The sequence below is a fragment of the Nelusetta ayraudi genome, unplaced genomic scaffold (assembly GCF_046127955.1).
Source record: "Nelusetta ayraudi isolate G7.1 ecotype Tasmania unplaced genomic scaffold, CSIRO-AGI_Nayr_v1 ptg000022l, whole genome shotgun sequence".
Classification (NCBI taxonomy): Eukaryota; Metazoa; Chordata; class Actinopteri; order Tetraodontiformes; family Monacanthidae; genus Nelusetta; species Nelusetta ayraudi.
In genome coordinates, this window is record NW_027466072.1 from 1205940 (window position 1) to 1233546 (window position 27607).

Below are 27607 nucleotides of genomic sequence, written 5' to 3' on the forward strand. Positions count from 1 at the left end.
CCCGTGGCTAAACACACACACACACACACACACGCACACACACACACACACACACACACACGCACACACACGCACACGCATGCTCACAAGAACGGATGCATTCCTTAATTTCTCCTTGGTGTCACCGGACGAGCAGCACGCATGCGACGGCGGCTGCGCCGTGATTCATTTGCTTTCTTGAGCCGAGAGGGAGGCGGCTTGCGTAACTTTGCAGAGGTCAGGCACTTGGTGGGGGCACTGCGTGACACACGCTGTGTCACCTTGTGTGATAGCGCTCACGGTGTTACTCAGCTGGCTCACGGCTGCGGCCCGGTGTTATTACACGGCTGCTGTGGTTAAACACTGCTGGTTGGGACTCTCCTATCTCAAAAAGAGACCATTTGGCTTCTTAAATGCAAAAAAAAAAAAAAAAACAACCAAAAAAACAAAACCACTCTTAATTCCAACACGATTGTCGAGGATAAATTTCAGCTCTAAAATAAATCTCCATCTTGCCAAGTTTCAATCTGAAATGTTTCCAGTCTGGCCGAGCGCTACATCACCAATCAGCTTCCTTTCAGTCGCAGCAGAGGCTCAATGCGACTTCCGCAAGCTGCCGTTTAAAACACACAGAAAGGTATAAAGTATAAGCACAGGAAGTGATTGTGAGCCAGCTGCTTCGAGTGACACAGTTTGTGCAATGCGTACTGTCAGCAAGCCTCGAGCTGTTGCTGACCGGCTCGGCTGACAGTAAAAAAAAAAGAAAAAAGAAAAAAAAAAAGATGAATTTGCTGATATAGTAATAAAGTTCTGTCCCCCCGTGGAGAGATTTCTATTTGCCAAATCCCTGCACAAAATAGTTTAGATAAGCAAATTTGTTCATTACTGTCACGAGTCAAAACTATCATTTTATTATTCTTTTTTTTTTTTTGCAGAATGATTTAAACATATTTTCTTCGACAGGGAACGTAAACGACTTTCTTTAGTTTGACGGAAGAATTGAATTCCACCCAAGGTAGCTTGCGCTCATCATCTCCCTCTACTGTCTCTGCTCCGTCTCATCCTGTCTACTTTACATTCGGATGATGATGAAGATGAAGATAGCACTTCCCTTTTTCTTTTTTCTTTTTTATGCCGATTGCTTGTGAAAATGTGAGATTTTCTCTGTTCATACATTATCAATGTTTTATTAGCACTTTTGGCTTTCATCACCAAACATGAGGCAACAAAAGAGGAATACTTGTAAATGGCAATAAATTGAAACGGTATCATTGTCACACCCCATTTATGGCCAAAGTATGCACTTTGGGAATATGCCAGTTTGAGGATGGGCCAGAGCAGTGACAGAGCAGTGAAAAATACAGATTTCTGCATCTATTAACTATTGTTAAAGTGTAGTCTAACAAAGGCAGAAGGAAACAGTTTTCAAAAGTTAAACGAGTCTTTCAGCCACACTGTTGGGATTTTGTGTGTGATAAAAATGAGCTCATTGCTCATCATTTCTTGCGCAACAATGAAACACCCTGGACTGGATAGGCGGGGTTTTCAGGGATCTTTCAACCTGTCAGCCAGAGCGCTTCCACACACTCCAGTTGCTGGCCAACCACCACAGGCCATTGAGCTTCTGTGACTGCCCAGCTTTGAATCCCACCCCCCAGAACACTACAGTCTGCTGACAACTGTAGTCGGGTCAAAACTCTCCAAGAGCCTTTGGTCGGCATTGATGGGGTGGAGTTTACGCAGTACATGGTGTTTAGTTTGTGCCCTCCTAATCAGAGCCTCCGTCTTTACATTCTGAAAGATTAAACCATAGTTCCACAAGCATACAAGCCGTGAGCTGAGGAGCAAGATCACAAAGAGCCAGAGTCTGGAACTGGATGATGATGACATGGTTCCATCTCTGCTGGATGACAGCTAGTGTTGGCATTTGGCCCTTTGTGATATCAGAAAGGGCACCAATTACAATTCTCTCCCCTGAAACTGTGTGAAGTTTTTCCAGAGACTTTTTATGAGAGGCCAATGCACTTAAGTGCGACATCAGCCTGTGTGCTGGATTGTCTGTGTTGGTCACGACTGTCACTCAGGCATTTGTCAGCGATCAATGCAGGCAACGGCCATGCTGAGGGGTGACATCAAGCGGTATGGATCCACGGTGGGTGAGCGTGCAGGGGAACAACTGGTGGTCTGTCTGACTCAGTTTGCATTTACTTTTTTGTCAGCGTTTGTGTTCTTTTTCAAATGCACCTTGGTGCGAAACATTGATTAACGCAACAGCAATCAGCGGGAGCAACCGCTTCAACTGACAGACAGACCTCGGCCGAGTGTGTCCCCTGAACATACAGGGGCGGAGGACGCAGCAAATCAACCTTTCCCATCCTGCTTTCCATTCATAAAAGAAAGTGGGACATCAGAGGTGGCAGTCTTTGTTAGAGAAGAGCAGCAAGTTAAAATGAGCCAAAACAGGGACCGGATATTCTTTGTGATTTTAAAATAGTTCAACAGATTTGGGTTCAGTCCAGGTAGAAGTCTAGTGAACAGGGAATCTGTATATTTGTATGTAGACATGCTTTTTATGTTTGTTTGTTTTTTTTTAAATACATTTCCTGATTCAGACACATACATTTGAAAACTTTTAGATTATTTACAATACTCTGTACTTCAAAATTTGACCTTTTCCAGCTGCTGTAAATGTATTTGTGTTATGGGAACCAAACTGTGCTCTGCCTCAGAGAGCTGAATGAGAAAACTTTCAAACAAGAGTTTAATACGCTCACTAATCAAACATGTGTAATTTGCACAACTCCTCCCGAACTGAATAAACCATTGCCCTGCCATGATAACCCTCTCTGTTTGTTGACTCTTCCAAATCTGCCGCCACACAGTTGAAAAATGCAAACACACTTGCCCTGGGCAGTTCTATTGGATTCCAGTCCCACCAGTGTTTGACCCCACAATGAATTCACCTACACCTTGTCCCTTGCCTTCGCCCTAAGACAGCTGGGATTGGCTCCAGCAGACCCCCGTGACCCTGACCTCGGGACTAAGCGGGTATGGAAAATGGATGGATGAATTCACCTAAATAATTGCATCACAGAGACTGAGCATGAGCGTTTATTTTTAAACACTGGATAAACACTGAGGGTCAGATCCGCAAAGCGATTGCTCGGCTTTTGCAGCAGAAGAAAAATACACAAATGGGACCAAAGAAAGGAGAATGTGCCACCACAGTTGCACCCTGATCATTTGGTGGATGCAGATCACAACAAAATGAAGCTTAAAAGTGCACAGAAGAATGTTGTTCGTAGCGTCCGTCGTTCTGGGGGGCAGACTTGACGTGCCGGCACACTGAGCAAGTGTGGCATGAGCCAGACACAACTCGCTGGCTGTAATGTTGACATAATGTTCAGCATGGTTGGTTTGGGTGTCACAGCCCCACTGAGTAATGCGGCAGGAAGCAGTCTGCATTTTAATGCAGATTGTGAAGCGTCTGGAGCACAGATTTGCATTTTCAGCGACGCGTAACTCAGCGCCGGGAAATATCTGACCTGTCCGCTTTGACTACAGACGCACTGACAGATATTAACGACTCATATCAGATTTATTTTCACATTCGCTGGAGTCCAGACTCCGATCCAACAATACCCAACGATTCGTACACCAAATACACGCGTCCCTTGCTTACAGGGCCGTGGTACAAATCATCCATCCATCAACCCATCTGCTACACTCGCTCCCCACTGCACTCACAGTTGCAGGGTTTTATGGAGGCTATCACTGTCACAGGGCGAAGGCAGGTTGCACCCTCAGGTTTATCGCAGGGCCACAGAAAGACTAAGTTCCCATTTTGCGAACCTGCGACCTTCTCGCTGTGAGGCGACAGCGCGAACCACGGACAACACGTTACAAATCGTCTTTGTCAAAATGGTTCAAGAAGTGGAGATCAAGTTTTTGTGAAGATCAAGCCAAGGGTTTCCACACCTCCTAGTCTGTCCCTTTACACAAACATACTAAAGCCTGTCGTAGCACTGTGAAATGCATCCTTTATCTTTATATACTTACATAAATCATGAAAGTTGTGGCGTTTTAAATACAATATCATTCCATGACCTCTTTGAATTCACAGGGTTTTATAGGACACTTGATTCATCAGCAGCAGATATGCATCATGTTTTTAATGAGAATGCACAAGTGGGGAACTTCCCAATATTAACCGCCAAGCTTTTTCGCATGAGAGAATTTCTTTCTTTTTTTTTTATTTTTTTTTTACCAATAATATGGAAGCAGATGAACCTCAAACCACGTTTGTCTTTTTTCCATATTTGGAAAAAACAGACAGGAATAACATTTTTGAAGAGATGCATGTCATACCCAACACGTATAATATTTATAAATAGACAACCTCTCGACGACAGTCAAAAAAAAACTTGCTCTATTTTATTGTTCTTAACATTTTCTGTGAATAAACTGTGATTTGAGTTGACAGTACATCGCAATCCAAACTCTTCACATACTCAAAAAATATTAGAGAAAAGTACTCAAATTTGACTGCAGTCAAAGCCACTCCTGAATTATTGTCCCGTCTGATTGGCAGCCTTCCAAGATCTTTATGTGATTTCATGCAGCCACTTGGTGGAAATGCAAGGGGGGTTACAAAAAATGAACACAGCTGTCCTTTGATTAAATGTTTGCGATATGCATGACAAATTAAGTCACTGAAGCCTTCCACGTAACAACACAGCTTTCTATTAAGGGCTAATGTGACCAATCATGCACCACCGTGGCAAGATAAACCTAAGCAGGAGCAGCAGCTGACGGCTGAAATGATATTACAATTACCAAGCTGGCAACCATTTTGAATGGCAATGTGCAAGTTCACAGATAAGTGGTAATTATTTTAACGATTGCACTGAAATAAAAAAAAAATGTTTTGAAATAGTGACAAGGCCCGAGTTGCAGTGTCCTGGCAACAGCTGGGAGGTGGGTGGGTGTCAGGGATCAGGAGTGGAGCTCTGCAGTGAGATTCATTTCAAGTGTTGAGTCACATTTAAAGAAGTGAAAGCGCCTGTCTGTGCTCAAAGCTAAATGCGTGCTGTAAAAACAATAACAGTCAATGCCTTTTTTTTTTTTTTTTTTTGCAGGGCAATGTTAAGAGGGGTATGTTTTAAGACAAACACTGACCTACAACTAGTTTATTGGGCAAAAAAAATGGTTGGTAGGATGATAATAATTGCAGAATGAAATATCTGAGTTCTTTTTTTTTTTACTTGTTAAGCTACAAAGAGTTCCTCTATATTGCAGCCTGTGTACAGGCCAGACTGTACCTCAGTCTGTGAACTTTAAGGTTTGCTGTCTCTTGTGGTCACTCAACTTTTCCTCTGGTTTTATAAAGTTTATTGATGACAGAATATTAAATATTTCACCCTAGTATATGTCACCAGTAAAGATCAGGCTATTGCGGTAAAAACACTTGCATTGACAGTGTAAAGACAAGAATGTATCTCCGAGAATGGAACCATGGACTTGCTGGCAGTACCTCCTGTTAACTGTACAGCCTGCGGTGTGTTTGGATGGAGGCTGACATCCCAGTGATGGATGCACCAAAACTGCTCACCCAAAAATCTGCCTTTCCTTTTTCATACGTCACAATTTATGTCACTCTGGGAACGAGCCCACAGAAAAGGCCTTAGAAAATGGGAGCTCCCTCTGAAAACAAAACAATTAAACAGCAACTTCAAATGTGATCGAATGACAAATTCTGTTTGCGTCATTTGCATATTCATAGTGGACTGTCAGCTTTCTTTTTGTTCAAGGTTTTATGGGGGTAGTAAAAAAGCACCTAGTTAAATTCGTTGCTGTTTTTTTTCTATCAAAAAATCTATTAAATTTTGATGAAAATACAAATGTGCTTTTGTTACAGCTGGAGCCTTTGTTTCCTCAGACCGGCACACTAAGTGGCAGAAAACCATTCAGACTGGACAATTATTCATTCATTTATGGTTTGGTTCTGTGTAAGGTATGTTGCACATCTCACTTACACAACAAATGTCAGTCATTACAGTGAAGTGAAGGAATTTCTAGATAAATTGATTCTAAACATGGACTGTAGTCATCAGGCAGCAAAATCAATGGTAGCGTTTGGTTAATGATTTTGGTTAGATTGTGCAGAGGTCATTGAAACTCACCATACAGGATGTTGATGAGGGATATGGGCATGACCAGGATGCCTACGAGCATGTCAGCCACGGCCAGCGACCTCAGGAAGAAGTTAGTGGCGTTCTGCAGCTTCTTCTCCAGGGACACGGCCAGGATCACCAGGATGTTGCCACCGATGGTCAGTGCAATGATGACCAGTATGAGCAGCGCCGGCCAGTTCTTCTCCTTCATCGCCGTCCTGGTGACGGAGCCCTGGGTGAAGTTGTCCACCCCGGCGCTCATGGCCGCAGCGCCCACGCCGCCTCCTCCGAGGCCCAGACCCAGCGACAGGGTTTGGTTGAGGTCCAGGGAGTTGTTGCTCAGCCAGGCCATTCGACTCCCGACCTCCAGGGAAGAGGTGGTGGTGCTGAAGCCGCCCAGCAGGGTCCTCGCTGCTCCGTCCATTCTCAAGGCCCGTTGCTTGTGGAGGTTTCCGCTGAGGCAGCTATTTCACCTCTGTTGAGACGTGTATTTCACAAGTTCTGTAGTGGTTGAGGTCTTCCAACATTCTTTTCTATTACAGCTTCTTTTTTAAAATAATAATAATAAATAAAAAAAAATCAACTGATGTTGATGCTGGTTGAGAGAAGGAATATTGCAAAAAAATGGATGAGAAGGTCAACGAGTGGAAGGGAGAACTTGCTCCTAGTGTCTTTGTTATAATCCCCACTTTCTAACTGTTGGTAGCCTCAGAATTCTCTGTGTAGCTCGGATCGCCATACTATGCCAGTTGGCCAATGGCAACGACTTCCCAACAAACAAGCAGTTATTTGCGGTGCTCATTCGCAAGGTGGGAGTAGCAGTTGAAGAGTTCCTGAATGGGCGTAGGAAGTGGATTTTTTCCTGTCCATGGTTGCAGCCTGGTCAGATGTGTCCCAAGTGTCAGCGCTGGCGATCAGGATGATCTGTGGAAGAAGGCAACAGAAAAAAATATAGTCAATTTATTTTCACAAGCGGCATTTCCTTTAGTTTTTTTTTTTTTCAAAATAAAAGCCATATTTCCAAAATTTCAACAAAGTACAATTGCGATTTGCATGTGTTTCCATTGAACGGTGTGATGCGCATAAGACATAATTCTCGTCAAGTCTCGCCCCTTGAGACCCCACTTTGAGGAGGATGGAGGTATAAAACATGTCGCGTTTTCACTTGAAGCAAACTGGTCACGTAACCACGTACGTCACATCCACTGACGTGTAAATGTGATTTAGTGATATACCCCTATATGCATACGCCTCAAAAACCATCTCATGAGATTAGCTGTTTCCATGACCAGTTTTTTATTGCCATATTTAGGTTTTACGCAATTCTGTGGGTCATGGAAACGCAGCTACTGATTCATTTCCAAGTAATTCAATCCAACAATTCTGTCTCTTTGATGTCCCCGACTGTCTTGGCATCTCATCAATTCTTTCTTGGTTTTGTTTGTTTTATTTTAGTTGCTATTTCTGCTTCATCGTTTTTGCCCTTGCACCCAGTAACTCTTCACTAGTCAAACTCTTTCCCTCCCTGGATATTTGCAACTTCAGGCCACTCCAGCCATCCATCACTCCAGCCACTCTTATTACTTGCACAGGACTCATTCCTACACTGGACTAATTTATTGCCTCCTCTCCACCTCAAGCAAAGGTGTGGAAGTGACTACCAGTGTCACATCCTGTCTTCATTTATAATAGATGGTTGACAGAATGCAACAAAGACTTTTAGCATCAGTGTGTCTGTGTGTGTGTGTGTGTGTGTGTGTGTGTGTGTGTGTGTGTGTGTGTGTGTGTGTGTGTGTGTGTGTGTGAAAGCGCCGACTATCCTCACCATGTACCCTTAAGCACTCCAATAGCTCAGTGATTTAGCACCCCATAAATGTCTTCAAGGATTACACAGCATAAGTATAATGTGTGTGTGTGTGTGTGTGTGTGTGTGTGTGTGTGTGTGTGTGTGTGTGTGCATTTTGTGTATTAGTTTTTTTTTAGAGGTGAAACAACAACACCTTCTTCAAAAAATGAAAATAAAAATAAGCAAGACTATATGTGTGTGTGTGTTTGAGTGAGAGAGTGAGAGTGGGAGAGAGAGAGAGGGGGGGAGAGAGAGAGAGAGCATGCATTTGTAAGTTTGTGTTTAAGATGAAATATGAAAAATCGCTGCACACAACCAGATGGAATCAGTGTGGTAGGTGGTGGGTTTACAATGACAGCAAGTGCAGTACGACAGGCCCTCTGAATATTTGAACACGTATTTACATTTACATTTCCCCAGACTGTGTGGGCAGATGGAATTCTGTCCGATTAAATGTTTAATGAACATCTTCCTCTTTCACACGAAAAGGCATTCAAGCACCACTGTTAAGCATTTCTTCAAGAAGACGGTTTGCAAATTCATTGTTGTCTGATTATTAGTGCTGAATGCAAAAATCACAATTCTTTTTTTCTTGACATTTTCATCATAAATACTTCCTTCCAATCTTGAGGTGACAAAAGACTGTTTTCTGCTCATAAAGAAATGGATTCATGTTATCTGTGCACCACCGCAGACCTTTGTTTTTAATGGGGTAATTACACAGAACCGTGTGCAGATGATTTTAAGATGGTTTGTTAAATTACAACATCCAGATTTTTAGCCCACAAGGGCTGCCACTGTCTGCACTGCAGTCAATGACAACCATAGGATTTACACACACTGGTCTTGGTCTCCAGCGCAACAGTATCAAAATAAAGGTAATTCAGATGGTGCAGCCTCATTGTCATTTATTGGTCATTATTTACTAATTATTTCCCACCCTTAAAATACACCCAATAACAGTCCCCTTGCACCGCCCCGTCTCTCTTCTGCTCATGACATGAATCATTACCAACTGCACATTCGCTCAGCGTACAAATCAATACAAAATGTCAAAACGTCAGCAAATTCCTCTACAATAAAGTTCTCAGAGATTGCACGGAATTTCAATGCGGAGTGACAAAGAAGAATAAAGTTTCTGCTCTGTGCAGATTTTGTAACCTTGCATTGACTGCGGTACAGCCTTGGCTTTTACAAGGAAGCTGAGGTGGAAACACCCCGAGAGGCGAGTGAAGTCACACTCGCTCTGCTCTTAAAACTCTCTTCCTATTTCTATGCAACAGAAAATTGGGAGTACGTAACCAATCCTTGAAAAGACAGAAATAAAGGGCTGCCATGCGGATACTACACGCAACTACTTTCACCCAAACACTGCCCAGAGTTACAGTGATTATAATAAGAAACTGTCTGCACTGGCTTGTGGATTGCAGAACTAGAACCTTGGGTGAATGTATTGAGAACCGAAGAATTGACCGACGTAAAGCTCAATGTTAAATGAGGAAGATTCCAGAGCAGCAGGATGCTTTAGATGCAATTTATCATTTTCCCAGGGTCATGGTTCTGATGAGTAAAATAGGAAAAAATAACATTGTCAGGTTAATGTCAAATATAAGGTCAAATAACATAATCAAATCAAGTAATTAACAAAACATATGGCGATAACTGAAATAATTTTGGGGGGTAAATGAAATACCAAATTATAACCTTCAAACAAAATACAACAAGATCAAAGCAACTCATTGTGACTGGAAGGGATGCCAGTAGAACTACGAGGGAAGAAACAGAGCTTATCACCTGTGCCACCTTTATACCGAGGAGCACAGGTGATTGAAATTAACAATGAATGTGTGTCTGCAGGGAGAGGCTGGCTTCTCCGCCCCATGGGGGCAGCAGTGAGAGCAGCGGAGGAGTCGAGGTGGGATTCACCACAGTCACATTTTTATTGTTTTTATTTGTTGCCTCAGTCTCTGTCTTGTTGTTGCTCTGCTCCTGGCCTTGGTCTCCACATAGTCTGTTCTGGTCTTGGACTGGCTTGAGGGAATCTTTATGACTTGCTGCTGTTGAAGTGTAGACAGGTCGTCATCCACCAACAAATGGTGGGAGAGCATCATTAAAATGTGATAAAACACACACAAGCGTGAGTCTTAATAAAGATGTAAAATGATGTTACCGTGCGACTAAATAAAACCGAGTGCTATGACCTCACAGATAACAAGCGATTTTTATTAATGTGGCTTTTGAGTTAAAAAAAAAAAAAAAAAAAAAAAGACGATTATTAATCATTGAAATTATATGAAACGACTACACTTTTTCATTATGGAGGAACTACTTGACATTTCTGAGTTTCTTTGGACACTTGAGTTGATTGTACTCACATCGTGTGGCAGTATAAGCTTGTCTGGTAAAAAATCTCAACCCTCCATTTGAAGTGTGGTCCTGAAAAATCTCCATTGGAAGTATTAGTTTGCCCTCTCACTTCACCCGACCCCCCCGGGCTCTACGAGGATTGGCTCAACCTTGCCTCCTCATGAACATGCAACATAGAGAGCGAGGGCCATGGGGTGTATTGTGATTAGGCTCAAATTGAAGAAGGTGTCAAGTAGATGACTATCTAAACAGGAGAGTGATAGAGCCTCTGCACTGTGATTAACATGTTCCTCTGTGGTTGTCACAAATCCAATTGATTTGCATGTTTAGTTGTCCAAGTACAATGACTTCATCATGAATTGTTCTATCCATATGAGATGCTGCCCTTGTTAGACGACATCTAGCGCTGCTCCAAGAGAGAGGCCAACTGTTGGATCAAGGTGTTCTGAAGGGACGGGCCCAGGAGTGTTGGATGTGTCGGGTGAACGATGTTGTCATTAGTCTGGTCATACAAACTGCAAATTGGGACACTGCCCTCAAAGGTCTCCTCAGAACCAAAAAAACATGAACTCCATGTCCTTTAATTTGTATGTTATTTAAATGTCTGTTCACTGTTCAAAGTGTCTCCCCTTTTCCCAGAATGTTGGTTATCTTATAATCTCACTTACAACTACCTCTCTGGTTCCTCCCATCATTATACCTCCTTCTATGTTGGTGCAAAGAGTTCATCCAGCTAAGGAGGCATGAGTATAGGTGAGGAAAAGCACATTTTCCCATTATAGTGTGTGTGCTGTTTTATTTAGTGTCAGGCAGAGCTGTTGCGGTGTGTCAAAATAAAATACTATTAACTTTTAGTTAAGGCCAAGCCAAACTGCTAAAAGCCCCAGGGATGACTGCACCACTTTAAAAAAAAAAAAAAAATCCATCTCATTTAATAAGACTTGATGAAGTGTAATTTCTTCCCAGTTATTTTCGGTCCACGTGTTTCAGCTTGTCTCTTCGAAGTTCCTTTTAAACCGAATCAGAAGGGAATCCATCAAACTGCTTTGTCTCGTCATCCATAATCATCAATGCAAATAGCCTGAGTCTATGTGTCACAAATCCTCTTGTCAGTAACAGGAAGCGACAGAGCGTGCTATCTGTATCTTTAGCTGATTTAGTAAACCATGATTCATTGACTATATGTCCGGGCTCCGTCTCGCTGATGAGGAACAGGACCTGCGCAGCATAAAATCAGTGAGAAAAAAAATAAGCGATTAAACAAAATCAATGCCTCTGCTGAGATTGCTGTAAGCATGCTTCCAAAATGAGGGTGAAATACATTCAGGCTTCTGATGATGGGTTTTTCTTTTCTCTTTTTTGAGTATGCTCACCAAAGCCTTGTTGCTTCACCGTTGAATAGACAGGCTTCTGCGTGTTCGACTGCGTCCCATCGCCTCCTCTCAGTATCAACCAAGTTCACAAGAAACTAAACAAAGCTGCAGCCGAACCATTTACAGGCCTGATAATGCAGCAATACTTCACGCACCGGCACAGCGGAGGGAGATGGACAAGGTTATGAAGGATAAGAGAGTCCTTCTGCTCCTCGGCAGCAGAACAGGAACCTTGTCTCAAGAAAGGAACGCAACACAGAGTTGCTTGATTCCGAGCCACACAAGTCGAGGAGCCCTGCGCAACATCTTTGAATTGAACTGCCTTGATGACGCTTTGTGAAGCGTCTTAAAACGATTCACACTCGAAGCTGAGGCGCAGCTGCGGCTGCAAGTGGACTGGCTGGCGCGCTGGGACAAATGCAATGCAGTTCACGTGCGTTTGTAAAAGTCATTGGTGCTGTTAGACGTGAAACAGTGATGGCGAAGATGAATCCATTTTTCATCCTTCCAAAAAAAAACAAAACAAAGAGTGCTAAATGCTAGTGTGTGTGTGTGTGTGTGTGTGTGTGTGTGTGTGTGTGTGTGCTACACTACCAGTAAAAATTGGGACGAAGCCTATGAATTTAATGTCTTTATCTTTCATTCTCATGACTCTTGGCATTGAAGTCTCTCACTGAAGGCATCAAAACTACGTATGAACACACATGGAATTATGGAGGAAACAATCAAAGTGTACAATAACTCAAACACGTTTTATATTGAAATTCCTCAGCATCGCCACCTTTCATAAAAAAAATCTATTTAGAGTCACTGAACGTGTTTTTCTTGCACATATCTTGCGCATATATGTGATGTCTTCAGTGTCTATCTGCAGTAATAAATGACAGTGTGGCCCAGAGCTGAGTGCAGCAGCGCCTCACAAAAGGTTGAATGGTCTGAAGCATGTTGCCAGGCAGCGCATCATCATTTGCCTTTGCTTGCTGCATGGCTGTGTTGTGTTCTCACTACAATGAACTGCTCCAGGGTTCAAACGGCACGGAGGGTGAGACCACCTCCTCTATCGATCCCGTCTCGGTTGTTGTGTTCTTTTCACGAGTGCAAAAACGCACAGCCAAAGGGGAAACGGTGCCTCGGCTTTTTAGTTGATCCCGGTTTGAAAGCACCTCCATATCGAGTCAAACAAACTGAGAAGAAAAAATAAATACTAATAGGATATGTAGCATGTCTATGTTGACGTTTTTGGTCGATATAGAAAATGAACTATGGCAGTGGGGTTGGGATTGTCTGGCGTGCAGTAAACCTACAGTCACGATAGCTGTCAGGGTGACACAGTGTTTGGACCTAACTGGAAAGCCTTAAAGTAACATGACAAAGAGAAGAAGACGTGCAGGTATTGCATTTGTACTTGCTGTGCTTACCTCCCTTCATGGAAAAAGACTTGATAGTAGTGGAAATACAATTGTGTTGTGTGGCCACAGTGGCAGCAAAAACATATTGCCAGCTCTGACTGCGATCGGCAGTCATTCCTAATGGCAGGCAAGCATGATAGTTCATTGTTGGACAGCATTACATTTGATAAATGTCTCATCTCTGAAATCAAAACTCCCAGCGATGGTCCCGAGTCATCGTGTTGACGTCTCTATTGGTCCTTTTTCTGACTTTAATGAAGAGATCCTTTGTGCCTGCTCTTGCATATTACTGGATGGGTACGAAATATGAGCGACTGTCTTAACGTCAGTAAATTTGGAATACAACTTAATGGCTTGCCAGAGTTTCTATTATAGTTGTGGTATGAACTCCATTATCCACTTGAGTCGGAAAGATTTCAAAGTGACGTTCTTATCGTTTGGAGGAGACTCAGTTTGCAGTTCCAGTTTTTGCTGCGTCTGCCGCGTCTCATTTTGCAAAGTTTTGCTCATGACAATAAACCTGCAATCCACACGTCAACATCAAATGGAGTGCTTTGGTTTGATTGGAAAGATTCAGGCTGGAGACCCTCTACCAAACGTTCTGTTGTCGTGCATACTGAGCGGTTTGGGCTGAGCCCTTAAAGAGAGAGGAGAGACAGAGAGCAAGAGGAAGATACAGACACAGTGTGAGCGGCTGTCATCCCACTATCAGTAAATCTGCTCACTTACCTATCCGTGCCTCTCGATCGATGTTTCTGACCTTTGCCACCGTTTTCCATTGCTGCCTACGGCGAACATGTCCGACGTTCTTGTCCTCTGTCACTCCACACCTCCGGGCCGCGGAGTCACCATCAATCGTCTGCCTTGAGAGAAAGAATGGAGAGGAGGGTAAAGAAGGGTCTTCAGATGAACTTAGGTAGAATGTCTCAGATAAAACCAGAGGTGGAAAAGTGACACGTGCAAGACCCAGCCAGCCATTCGTTCCTCACAGCTCTTTGTCCCTGCCTTCCACATGACCAATCACAAAGACCCACAAAGTAGGATGTGACAACATTGTTCTTGTATTCTGTGATTGCATTATTCATACACAGTGGTGTGCAGAAGAGGCAAATCAGCCTCTTCTGCACACCACAGGAAAGTGGTGTGCAGACACTCTCAGACACTCTCTCTCACTTTCTGCACAGACACACTCTCTCTCTTTTTGCTTATTATATAGTTAAGAGTTTGGCGTCTTGGAGTTTTAGGACTCTGTAAATAGTTAGTCAGTGTTGCTCTTGCGATAAATCAAAAAAAAGTAATCTTATTAATTATTACATTGTCTAATTAACCCATTTCGTTCTCTTTAAATGCCATATTATACATCATTCTGGAATCCTCTACAAAAAATATTGTTTAGGTTTTGCACACATTGTGAAATGGAGATCTAGCTTCAGTTTCAGGGGAAATATCAGCGCAAATGTAGGTCTCTGAATCAACACCCACCAGACAGGTTGGGTCACATTTTTAGAGAAAGGGCTGCAGTGTGTGTGCCACTGTTGATCCAGGTCAAACCACAAAACCTTGTTGTCTGTGCTTCGCTGGAGAGTGATGCCCCCTGGGAGTATAGGCTCAGAGTACGGATCATGTTGTACCATAGGGTCCATTTTCATTTCCATCAGGGTCCATGAGGCCCCCTGCTGGAATGAGGGAGCACCATGAGAAAGAGGAGGTGGACAAGGTGGAGGAACGTGGGAGGACGACCGGGGAAGCAGAAGAGGCTTCAAATGCCGGTCAATTGTATCTGTTATGACCAAAATAAAAGTATTATGGACGTATTACATTATATGAGATGTATTATAAAGTGACATTTTATTTGCAATCTTTCCATTTGACTCATTGTGGCTGTATAAAGGTGTTCCGAGGCTTTTAATGTTCTGTAAATGATTTCAATACCATACTGCTGAACTGCTGCACCGGCTGAATGCAGCGACTCTTCAGGTAAATACCCCTCTGAAATTCCCGGTTTATTCAGAGATAAATGTTTGAAAAAGAAAATGAGTGGTAGAAAAAGTTGTCAGTGGAGTGTAAATGAGACGGAAGCAGCAGGGGGAGACAGAGAAAAGCAATTCGGAATGACAAATTCACATTTCAAAGACAAATTTCAGCACTGCTGAGTCACAAATATTCATTAGAGCTGAGGGAAATGTTAATATTAGACTGAGTGCTGCAGGGTGGCTGCAGCCTGGACCAGAGGATATGTTTGTCTCCTTTAAAAGAATACATTGCTGTTAATGCGCAGATTAATACAACCTTCGCTTTACTGTCAGCTCGCCCAAAATGTATCCGTTCAGCAGCTGAATGGCTAAAGGGTGAAAGGCAAGGAGAGAGAGCCACACCAGGGCTGAGGGAGAGACAAGGAGTCGAGGTTCTTTTTCTGTTAGATGACGTGAAGACCATTAGAACAAAGCTGCGGTGCTAATGTGACACCACGTAATCCCACCATCTGTTGTGTGTTTGTCTGAGGGGGTTTGTGAGCATCACTGTTTGTCAACTGCTCCAAAAGGACTAAAGCAAGATTCGGGGGCAAAAAAGCGATGTAGGCGTAGTTTGAGAGTTCCTCAGCGTTTGTGAACGTGTGCTTGTTGTGGGTGTACTGTGTGCGCATTGAGATTTCATGTCGAATTATTTCCCAAATTATCAGGGAGACCCATGCAGAGGACCGGAATGCTTTCTGGGTCACCGCCCTCTCCGTAGAGAAATGATGGAGGAGGAACGAGTGGAAAAAGAAAGTCACAAGCGAAGTGCGGAGTGTTAAAGAGCAGGAAAGTGAAAGAATTGTGTTGGCAGGAGGCAAAGAGAAGAATATAACCTTCAATCTCTTCTGATTTTTTTTTTTTTACACTCTTTTCAAATACTGCTCGACGCTGCAGTGTCTTCTTCGGCTGTTTTAAATGACACCTGACTGGAGATCTGCACTCTCCACCACTTAATTAAGATGGCATTTCAACTAATTTGCATATCAGTGGTGGATGGAAACACACATAAATTAATTAGTGAGTTATGGATTAAAAAAAAGACCCCGGCAAAGTTTTACTTTGAGTAAATGGACAAAGGCGACAAACCGGGGTTTGTTATTTAGCAGCTTAGCTTTCAGAGTCAGTATGAGAGTAGTTGGCACCGACAAGTTTTACCGAGAAAAACAAACCAAAAAATAATTGTGCTCAATTTTCAGACCACATTGTGCTCATGTTGTCTGAAAATTTAATTAGATAAATGATTGATCTAATTCTACAACAGTAAATATGACATTTGATATTATAATGTCTAGACTTTGGAGGACGAGACAGACATTTTTTTGCTTCTCATATAGTAACAATTATTAAAGGTCCAGTGTGTGACATTTGGCCTGATTTGTGATATTTGTATTGTTAGAAGTTTGATACCCTAACCAAAATACATAAATAAAAGTGTGTAATCGCAGAACAAAAGAACATTTGGTTTTCCTAGCTTTAGAACAGTTCTCACATATATATGAGAATATACATAGAACAGATAGATACATACATTTCTAATGCAGCCTTGTGTGGACAGCGCAGTCTCCCAGCGTTTAGTAGTTTGTAATTCGGGTGGACCCCCGCGCGTCTTCAAACCAACCAACGAAGAAGAAGGTGGACGAGGTATCCAGGTTTGGGTGGCGCAGGCCACCGTAGCTCACCGGCAAGCTCAATCTGAAATGTAACCCCTTGATGTTGCCGCTTCTTTTTCAAAGTCTACAGAAATTACACAGCATTACAACCAGTGAAATAGAACTTATCAAAATGATCACATTGAGCACAAAACACCAGTGCACATAGTCTGTCTAAAAAGCATCCATTCACTCTCTACACTGCTTCTCCTGTGCTCAAGGTCACAGCTGGAGTCCATCAAGAAGAACCACTGCAACACTGCGTTGCCCACACACAAATTGTGATGTCTGGCAAAACAAGGCAATAGTTGCAAATGCAAGACACCGGGAGTCGTACCACAATATTTCTTGTTTCTATCTTCAGTTCTGTCTTGCTGCTACGCAGCAGCCCAGTCAGCGCCAGAGGGAGAGACCGAGCTCACCGAGCCTCCTCCAAACTGCTCCTCTGCGTGTCCCGACACCCCGTGTTCCACGTCAACCTCTTTTTTATTGTGTTTTGGTATGTCAGGCAAGCGCCTGCGCCGACGCGCCCATCGATGCTGCTGTCAAAAAATTCCATTAAAGTTCAGTTTATTTGTCAACAGCAATTTCATGAGGGGACAATATCTGCCGGCCGTTTGAGCAAATCCAGCGCAATCAGGGAAAACAACAGCAAAACAACGAGAACCGTTTCTCTTCAGGAATTGGTTTTCTTCTTGATTTATGTGTCGGGCAGCCAGTGAGCTGATGTGGAAAATGTCCTTTTCAGCACATCTCTAATTGAAAACACGTTTTTACATGCACAATTTGGCGAATCAACTTGTTTTCAGAATTTGTTAACTAAAACACAAAGGGCAGATGACATGTAAACTGCCTAAAAACAATTAAAAGCCACTGTATAAGATTTAAAGGCTGTATGGTTGCCTGGACTAAATGACATAATATTATATATATATAGGATATAATAGGAGAAAATGAATAATAACCATTGATATTAACATCCAGAGCAGGTCCACTTGTAAAGATAATCTATGTCCACAGTTACACAGAAGCTGGATCTGCTCAAGATTTTCCAGATTTCTCTCTTAGAAACATGCCAGAGCAAGTGGGGCATTAGAAAACAAGGAGGCAATATGCAGTGTGCTCTCTTGCTGTTATATACGTCCAAAACTTGCACACTGGGTTTTTAATGGACTGCATACAATTTGCTTTCAAATATTACAGATACAAATGGAAAATCCCCATGGCTATTTATGAAGACATACTGTAGCTCTGAACATAATAGCACAAAACAGCTCTAACTTCTTTCTAATAACTTTATTCTGACTAGTTGTGCTGCATAAATGACTTACACTTATTTGGCAAATATTTTTTTCTGTGTGACAAAAAACAAAACTATTTTTCAAACCCTGCAGAAAGAGTTGTTGGTTTGGACCTAAACGACTTTATGAGACGATAATCAATCTGGTTATTTCATATCCCAATGGATCCAACCCAACCAACCCACCCACCAACCAGCCAAGTTCAGACGGTTCAGCTCTCGTTCTTACTAACGTCAGGTTGAATTAGAAGTTTGAACCCAACGGAGATGTTGTATCTGAAAGTATCTGAAAATACTTTCTGCCTCCTTTTCTTGCTTTATTTTTTAATGTATGTACAGTGGCTATAACTTCATTTGCAGATAATGAAGCATAATGATGTATTTTAAACAAAGCTATCAGCACTAACTGTAAATGAGTAGAGACAGTGGGCCGAATGGGAACTATATTGTGACGAACACTGAGAAATGAAAGAGGCTGTTGGATAAAATTCTGATTTCACACCCCTGGTTATGTGGGCACAAATCTGTGAGAGAGCTGGAAAGATATAAAGTGAAGATGTGAGATTAAAGGTAAAATATGCTCCAGTTTGGTGCTGAGGTTTGTGCGAGATGAATAAGTCCTGGTGTTAACACTGCTATGTAATAGTAATGTGCTGGAACACAGTTTGCCGGATGCTTGTTGAGATGCTTAATTTTAACTCATATAATTCAGTGAATAAAGGCTGATAGGGGCTTGAGGATGCATTTGCCAAGATGCCCATCTGAGCTTGCTGTGGGAATCAACGAGATATTTATTGAAGAAGATCCGTCTGGGGACAGTTTAGCTAATTTAGCTAGCCCAGGATAGCTTTGTTTCCATTACAGATTTTTGCAAAATAAAAGCCATATTTCTAAAATTTCGACAAAGCACAATTTCGCTTTGCAGTTGCTTGCATTGAATGGTTTGAAGCGCATAAGCCGTAGTTCTACGACTTGTTTGTTTACGTTTGTTTGCTGTCAATGGTTGTTATATTTTTCTTATTGGTGACTTATTAAAAAAAATTCCTTCTCCTCCTCCGTCCAAACATAGTGCGCCATTTTTACTTGAAGTGAACTGGTCATGTGACCCCGTACGTCACGTCCGCTGACGTGTAAATGCCAAAAGTGTTTCCATGACACTTTTGCGACGTAACTCTATAACGATCCGTCTGAAAAACCACCTCATAAGAGCGTCAAAAACTTTTAGCCATATTTGAGAGGTTTTTCCAAGTTTTGTTGTTTCCATCAGCAGTTTTTATTGCCATATTTAGGTTTTGTGCAATTCTAGGGCTGATGAGATAAAGGGAAGTATTTATGGTGGGTGGGACTACCTGATGCGGACGAACGTGTTTCACCAGCCTATTAGCATAGGCGTCATTAGATGAAGCATCCATCCCATAGTGAGACATTGAGTGAGTAGGAGGGTCGAGGACACAGAGCTTTTATTGGTTATTTCCCGAAGGCGAGTTGGCTGTAGCACCATGAGTCGCAATCACAATGAACTGCAGGGAATATATCGATGTTTTACCATATGTTGTGATGCACACAGAGACTAACTGGGAATATCAGGCACCATCTTTGGAATGTGGCTTAGTCTCCTGAGAATGACAATGCTGATGGAACGCACTGTAATGAAAATAAAGCAAATGGCAAATGAAAACAGCCATCAGCAAACCATCAGCATCTCGATAGACGAGCCGCACATTCGAGCAATTTGATTGGACACCGCACGCTGCAGCTGCGTCCCATAATTCCCGATAAAGCGCTGCTTTTTCCATCCTTACAATGTAAACACGTCACTGTGACTGTACGGCACACCAGATGGTGTCCAGTTGTGGATTATGAATGTGCTCCTATAAAGTGTCCTCTGTGTGTTTGTGCATGCGGGAGAGCAGAGGCGTTTTCATCAGAGCAGTTTAAATTGGTTAAATCCACGTCCAGCATGAGCTGCTAAAGCCTCTAATACACCAGCAGTTAGTATCAGCTGTTCTTCTCAAGAACCTGCCTTGCTTTACTGACCTTTTTAGGTCCCATATTGTTTCCTTTTTCAGATGCTCTCCCTCTCTACCCATCTACCCATCTATCTATCTATCTATCTATCTATCCTCTTTTCCCTCACCTGCAGGTAGAAAGAGGATTTCTTTTTGTTTTTACCAGAATTCATGCACATATTATTGTCAAAACTTGAGCAAAGTAAAGCCACTGTTAGTGTCTGTTAGCGTCTGTTAGCGTCTGTTAGTGTCTGTTAGTGTCTGTTAGCGTCTGTCAGCGTCAGCTAAAATAAAAATTGACAGCTAATGATAGAAAATGAAATGTTTCTTGTTGTAGGATTCTTGTGTTGATGCTGTGTGTGTTATGTAAAAAGTGCAGCTGAGAGTTTGAGATTATTAAGAGAGAGATTCCAATCATTTATGAGTATATTCATCATATTTTAGCTATGCATATGCATTTAAGTAACTCAGAAACAGTCCTCAGTGTGGGCTCATGCTATTTCCAAACACTCACACATATTGGAATAGCTGCCAGACCAACTGACAGCATTCACATAAGAGCCTAAGCTGGAGAAGTGATAAATAACCTGCGAGCAGTTTGGTCCAAATTTGATCCACTCCCATAAACATGAGACACAATTAAACCCTTCTGGCAGACGTCTAATAACACAGAATGCGACTCTGAAAAGCCACATGCAATATTGAATCGTTCCGCTTGAAAGCAAATGCGAACAAAATTAATCAGCGCGCATGCAAAAAATAAAACCAGGAGAAGAAGTGGAAAAGTAACTTTTCATTCCGGTCAGCTTTTACTCTACTCTCTTCTCGGCTCAATGTCACAGATTAACCTATGGCTGATAGGGGATGATGGATCCTACACCCATATGACCTAAAGTGGTATTAATGGCAAATAAACATTATCCAAGGCTTAAGGGGAAAGGACACAGATGGCTGTGCGTCCACACACAAAGGACACAGACACACTGGCAGGACAGACTGAGAGTGAAACGGTTTGTAAAAATTCACGACTTGGTTTAACCGTCCTGTTTTCAGCAAATAACAAACAGGCTTGAATTTGGTGCATTACGTTCCATTTGACAATTTGTCAAAAAATCCTTTGAGGGATGCGACAGTAAATGTCCATCCGTTTCAATCAGCTCACCCTTTGTCACCACTGGACCCATCCAGGGTTACCATGACTTCTGGCCTTGCGACAGAAAGCAGAAATGAAAGATAGACAGAGTGTTTCTGAGTCATTATAATTAGTCATTACTGACGGAAATAATAGTCAGTGGTACGACATAAAACACTGAGAAACAGACGAGGTAGAAATGGGCCCAATCCTGCACCTTTCAACACGCCAAAAAAAGGTCGGCATTATCTCCCAATGACGCACGTCTCGGCTTTCACTACACCACAAAGTGAGATGAGAAGTCCTTGGCTCTTTTCAAGCAAAATTGCTAGTAACTGTGAGCTATGAAAGGCTGCAAAAATAAGGGGTCACTAGTGTGTGTGTGTGTGTGTGTGTGTGTGTGTGTGTGCTTCCAGCTCTGCATTTCCTACAGTCTGTACCGAGCTTAACGGAGGCTCTGTCTTGTGCCAAACACACAGCAAGGACAGTTTGACTTAAACACCTTTATTCCAGCGTGCACCGTACCGTGCACACATGCAGGGCCACTGCGCAACCGCGGCTTCGCAGTTGCACGTCCAGTACCCTGCGTGCACAAGGCTGACCATCTTATTCTGTTTAGAAACAGAGGTGCCACACAGGCGATACAAAAAATACAAGCAGGTATGAAGAAAATGAACACGCCTGCAAGTTACACAGCAGCAACATCGGCTTCACTCGGTGGGATTGATTCCACGCGTTTATCACATTTTTGTTTTGACTTTGTTTATGGATTCCAGTTGAGTTTTTTTTTTTTTTTAAAGCATATTAGCCCTCTGTTTACAGATCTGCAACAAAAAAGCTTCCTGCTAAAACTGCTGTCTGACTGTCAACATGCTTAAAGGAGGGCAGAAACAAGGCATCCGGTTCAGTCTGAGCGGTGTGGAACAGTCACCTGGCTGCAGGGCTGCAGGGCTGCAGGGCTGCGACATCTCATGTCGGCAACAGAAAATGCTCGGGCTTCTCCAATTTCTCGGGGAAAACTTTAGTCAGGTATTATCTGTGAAATAATTGAATCTTTCTCCATTGTCTTCACCTGAGCACGTTGAGGTGGAACAAAAGTGTGTGCATGCGTGCTGCTTGGTCGACACACTTCTTATACCCTTGTGTTAGTATCTTCGGTCTCTCTTGTTCACACCATTCATTTGTCACTCAAGCTGTTGGATAAGTTGTCACACTCTCTTATTTCTGTTCTGGAAGATTTTAGCCACCAATAGTCAATTTCCCTTCCACCACCAGTGCCTATAAAGACCATCCATTATGAGGAGGGGTTACGGCCAAACTGACACACAGACCGACACACAGTCTTCTTTCTTCTCCCCTGTGTTTTATTTATTTATTTATTTCTACTACCTGCCTCATTCTCTTGTAGAAAGAGAAGGATGGATGCATGGATAGATGGATGGGTGGCTGGATGGATTAATGGGAGAGATCGATGCATGCAACAAATATTTATTAATGATCGATGTTGATCATACTTAGTGATTTTTGATTTTTGAAAACATTCAGGCCAGGTCAGCAGGAGTGATTTGCATATTATGTCTGTGCTTTGCCAGTTGGTGTCAGACTTCAGTATTTTGTGTGAACACTCAGTAAGTGAGCAGGAAACCAATGCCGGAAGTACAGAAAATAGGTCCACATAAAAAGGACAAACCTATTTCAAGTTGTTGTGTTATGTGATGTTTTGCAGTGGGTAAAAAGGGGTAATCTTTCAAAATAAAAGAACATAAATAGCAGCTGAGCATCAGCATACATTTCCCGACATAAAATAAAAATGCCTTGATCTTCTCCACACGGGGAAGTAAGGCTAAAGAAAAGGGAGCGAGGTGACAAAAGAATGAAAGAACAAACAGGAATGCACAAGACGTGAAGACGGAAAGCCTGGCATGACTGTGTTTTGCATTTGTTTTGCATTTGAGGCAGTCAATGTGCTCTTTGCCCTTGAGTGGGCAGTGGCACACTCCTCCATCTCTCCCCACGGCCCGCCGTAAATCTTAAGTGGAGGAGAGCTGAGGAACAGCGACTGGAGGGCGAGTGACACATCGCAGTCTCTCCTTCCTGCTCTGGATATTTATATTCCCACTGCCCCACGATGACACTTCACCCTTTCCCTTCAGCCTCACTTATACGTATCCTGCACCAGCCTCCCATTGTTTACCTACTTTCTCTGGAGAACGCTGCAGGAGGAGTTGTGTCTGAGGGGCAGGAAGTCTCTCAAACAAGTATCCAGTCCACTCACGGAAGGTCTGACGGCGACTGACTGGCACTGAAGGTGCAGGATTCACACGTCCACTTTGGTCCAACACTCACAAATGCGTCTCTGTCAGTGTTGTGCTCAGTTTGACATTTATTCTCAAAACTGCAGTTTGTTTTTAATATATGTCCACTTCAACAAAGATTGATGGTCTCAGTTTTAAACGATGCAAATTTGAGAGATAATGATTGTCTGGTTTTTAATAGACAGAAGGATTGTTCTGACATTTGTAAATTTTACAAGAACTTTGTACATTGGATCTTGTCTTGTAAAAAAAAAACATCCAACTAATTTTAGCCGAATCGCTTTATTCACAAGTTATTAAACTTTTAATACACTAAATCAACATCAATATTTCAGTCCTGCAGTTGTAGTTCTAAGTCTCTGAAGAGGATTGTTTTTATTTTTTGTGTATTGGGGAATGTTATCATGAAGGAGCAAATTGTTCTGAATGTTTAATGACAATATATTATAAATTTAATAGCCTCCCATCATAGCAATATAGACTGTGCAGCTTTTTCTCCAAATGATTTAATCCATATTTTACAACTTAAACGCTTGATTGATTTCAGCAGAACATCAGTTTGCATTTTGTTCTCAAACCTCAAAAGCAGTTTAATATTCTGAATACATAACAAACCTCCCTTGTTACATTCGTGGTGGGGCTTGGACTCCTATTTAAGCGGAACGCCTTGATCATCATGGTCACCCCCAGGAGCGTCACACCTTCTATCTCAGCAGGGAACTCCCTTGGTCAGATGTCAGCTCCCACATTGAAAGGAGAACCTTGGAGAAGACCAAGTCGTCATGTAGGTAGCGGCGTCAGAGCAACCTGACAAAAACCTAACAACCCGCCTCTGAGTGAGGGAGAACGTCTTTGTCGTGCATACAGGAGCGATGAAGAATGTGATACTTGCCTGAAACAAAGGGCAAAACTCACTGATATAGAAATGGGACAAATAAAAAGAAGAAAAAACACAATACTCAATTCCACAAATTGATCAACTTTTTCAGTGCTTTCCTGGTGATGTAGCCATTACCAGTGCCACGAATCTCTGCTGTTTCCATCAGCAGAGAAAAATGTAGGCAGTAAGGAAAATAATACATTAAGCTCAGATTAATCTCTTGTATCACCATCTCTGCGTGTTTGTGATTTCTGTTTTCCTCGACAACATCATCCATTTTACTCCCTGAGCCTCTAACTCCTGTCCTTGCCATCAATCACTCCTTGCAACCAGGATCTTGGATTTCCCCCTCCCTCTCCCATCTACATTCCACATGAACTAAAAGTACTAAAGTCAACCACCCTGAATGTATATCAACCCTCCAAGTGTCCCCTTGCCTCTCTGTTCTTCAGCCTTCTCTCCATCTCTCTAATTGGTCTCCTGGAGGCCTTGGAACATTAAGACCCCTCCAGACCCTTCAGATTGTCCTTGACTGTGCTTGTTCTTAAATTGTCCTGCAGCTTTTACTGCCACTCGTGAGGCAGCCAGAAAGATGCCCCCTGGTGCTAATGAAACTAGCTAAAAAATCTTCAGAAGATACAAGCATAACATGTTGATTTGAGTAAGCTAGAATATTAAAGACAAAAGCTCAAGAGATTAGGACACAATCACAAGCCAGAGGGACTGAAGTCTAACAAGCATGAAGAAGATGAATGGACTCAACTGAGTCACTCAAAAGTAATTAGAAATAGGGACACTGACATTGAGTCAGATTACCGAGAGACGGTGAAGGGAGAAAGATGAATCAGAAACCACAAAGGATAAAAGATTATATTCAAGGGCCAACCTAGGTGGATAGGAAATATCACCAAGATGATTCATTTTAAGAGAGGTTTCATTTCACTACTATCCCCTTTCTGGAAATTGAACTTTGGTCTGTTCCACATGCACAAACTACACTTGCCACCCTCACTCTGTCTTTGATCAGATACACCCTACTCATTTTGTAATTGTTTGTCTTGAATTTCTATCTCAATTTAATAATTGGCCAGAATATTCAATTCACATTCTTTAAACTGCATTTTTTTTTTTTGTCTGTAAATCACTGGATTAAGTTTTTATTTCATCGCTATAGTGAGAGATTAACTATTTTACTGTTTTGGACAGTCAAAGGGAAGCTGCTTTGCTTTGACCGGCTAAAAAAAAAATCAAAAAAATCAACCAAACAATTTTTTAAGCCACCTGAAAAGATTATTGTTTAAATTAACAGAAGCCTTTGCCCTCATCTGCTAATTTAGGCCTTTATCAGAGCAGAAAAAATCCATAGTCTGATATTTGCTGGTCAAAAGTGGACCTTCAGAACACATCAAGACTGTTCTGTCCCTCTCATATTCTGATCTCGGTATTTCCACCATCCAGCATCAACTGCAGCCAAAGTTAACATCAGCCACTCGACAACCTCACAATCACCTGCTAATTCAAACAGCATGTCCTGGCCTTGTCTTTTTAAATTCTTGAATGGGTTTTACTTTCTCGATCCCAGCGACCGCTCAGTCAGCGTGGTGCTGTCTCATCCCTGTCTGCCTGCGTCTTGGCTGATTCACTTTAATTTGCCTTCACTGGCACAAAACACACGAGATGCGATCCAACCAGCTAAGCGGGGAGCGGGACAAATTGAATTTTAATGGCAAATCTGCATTGGAAGCTCTTGATGCGATGCTTTCTTAATTTGCCCGTTTTAAACAATGATGACAGACATTCTACAAAGCAAGAAAACATCAGGCCAGCGCTCCAGGTTTGCATTCGCACAGCCACAGGACACAAACACACAGACACATGGGGGGTAATGCACCGTGAAATGAAATACTCAGCGGGGGGTTTTTGGTGGAGGGTTCTCAATCAGTCACAGTGCTGTCACTCCAACCTGAAGACCTCCACTGGCAGCTCCCCACCACTGCCATTCTCACGCACATCTACTTCCCCTTTGCTTGAGGGACTCTGTTTGTTTTCATTACAGTGCACAGTGATTGTCCAGATGTTCAAGTTTCCCCTTTTCAGCCGTTGGGAAAACCCAAAAATCATCAATATTTTAGGGAGTCTGTCTTCCTGCCTCTTGTTTCTTTTTTTTTATTCAGAAGTCTTGTGGGTTGTACAGGAGATGAGCTGGGATAAAGGGATTGGAGAAGGTCAGCAGAGTCCACAAAGCTTTGCGAATTCCAACAATCTATTTGCCGGGCGTGAGCTAAATGGGAGAATCATGAGGTAAAAAGTTAAGGCAGAGATCCAGAATATTAAATATCCATTTTAAAGAAGTGACCTTTGAAAACTAGACTTAACTGTCCCTGAAGTTATAATTCTGTTCATGAACCAGGGGAATAGTCAAGACTAAAGATTTTCTGCCTCAGTAAATCCTCAATATGTTCTGCTGGCTGGAAAATGAAAGAGTCAGACCCAGGAAGTTTTACCTGCTGTTTTATTATTGCTGTCAGCCAGGAGCCATAGTGGTAGTGCAGCAGCGATTAAAGAATGCAGGTGAATCAATTAGGCTGTCAAAAATGGACAATTCACTGCCACTTCCATCAGAGTCATTCTGTGGTAGTTTGGTGCAAACATTTTTCATACAAAAAGAGTGTTCTTTGTTTGTTTGAACACATAGAAATATGGTTGGGGAAAATAGAGAACACTAGTGGACTTTTTTCTAGATGTTAAATGTCTGTATAGTAGTAATATATAGTATACATTGTTATAGTAATAATTCTAGTCACTTCTCGTTACTGCTGTTGACTTAGCTGCAAAATATCTTATCTTACATGATTTATTTATTTATTTATTTTTACAATCATTCAGCTTTATAAGCTAAAGTTTGTTCCAACCAAGAACAAGTGTCACTCCTAGAGTGCTAGTTAAGATGTGACCACTCTAAACCTTCAATAAGTTTAGGTTCCTTTTTGTATGAGTGCTTTTAATAGTATGTCTTATTTCTATTATTATGTTATTTGTTATGCTTGTTTTTTTTTTTTTTTACATGTTCAAATAAACAAACTGAAACTAAAAACACCCACAGCAAGATCGGGTTTTCCCCTCAACTATGGGAGCATTTTTTTTCTCAGCAATACATTTT

The 27607-nt window shown here is 42.2% G+C and overlaps 1 protein-coding gene across 1 annotated transcript in view; it reads right to left on the reverse strand.

Moving 5' to 3' along the window:
• The window catches only part of htr2cl1 (5-hydroxytryptamine (serotonin) receptor 2C, G protein-coupled-like 1), a 59854-nt gene that overhangs the window by 18393 nt on the left and 13854 nt on the right, over positions 1–27607 (reverse strand). Inside the window, exons 2-3 of the mRNA XM_076028041.1 lie at positions 13877–14010; positions 6162–7076 (exon numbers count right to left, since the gene is read on the reverse strand). Of these exons, the coding sequence (XP_075884156.1) occupies positions 6162–6576 (415 nt within the window). The 5' untranslated portion in view covers positions 6577–7076; positions 13877–14010. The remainder of the gene's footprint in view (positions 1–6161; positions 7077–13876; positions 14011–27607) is intronic.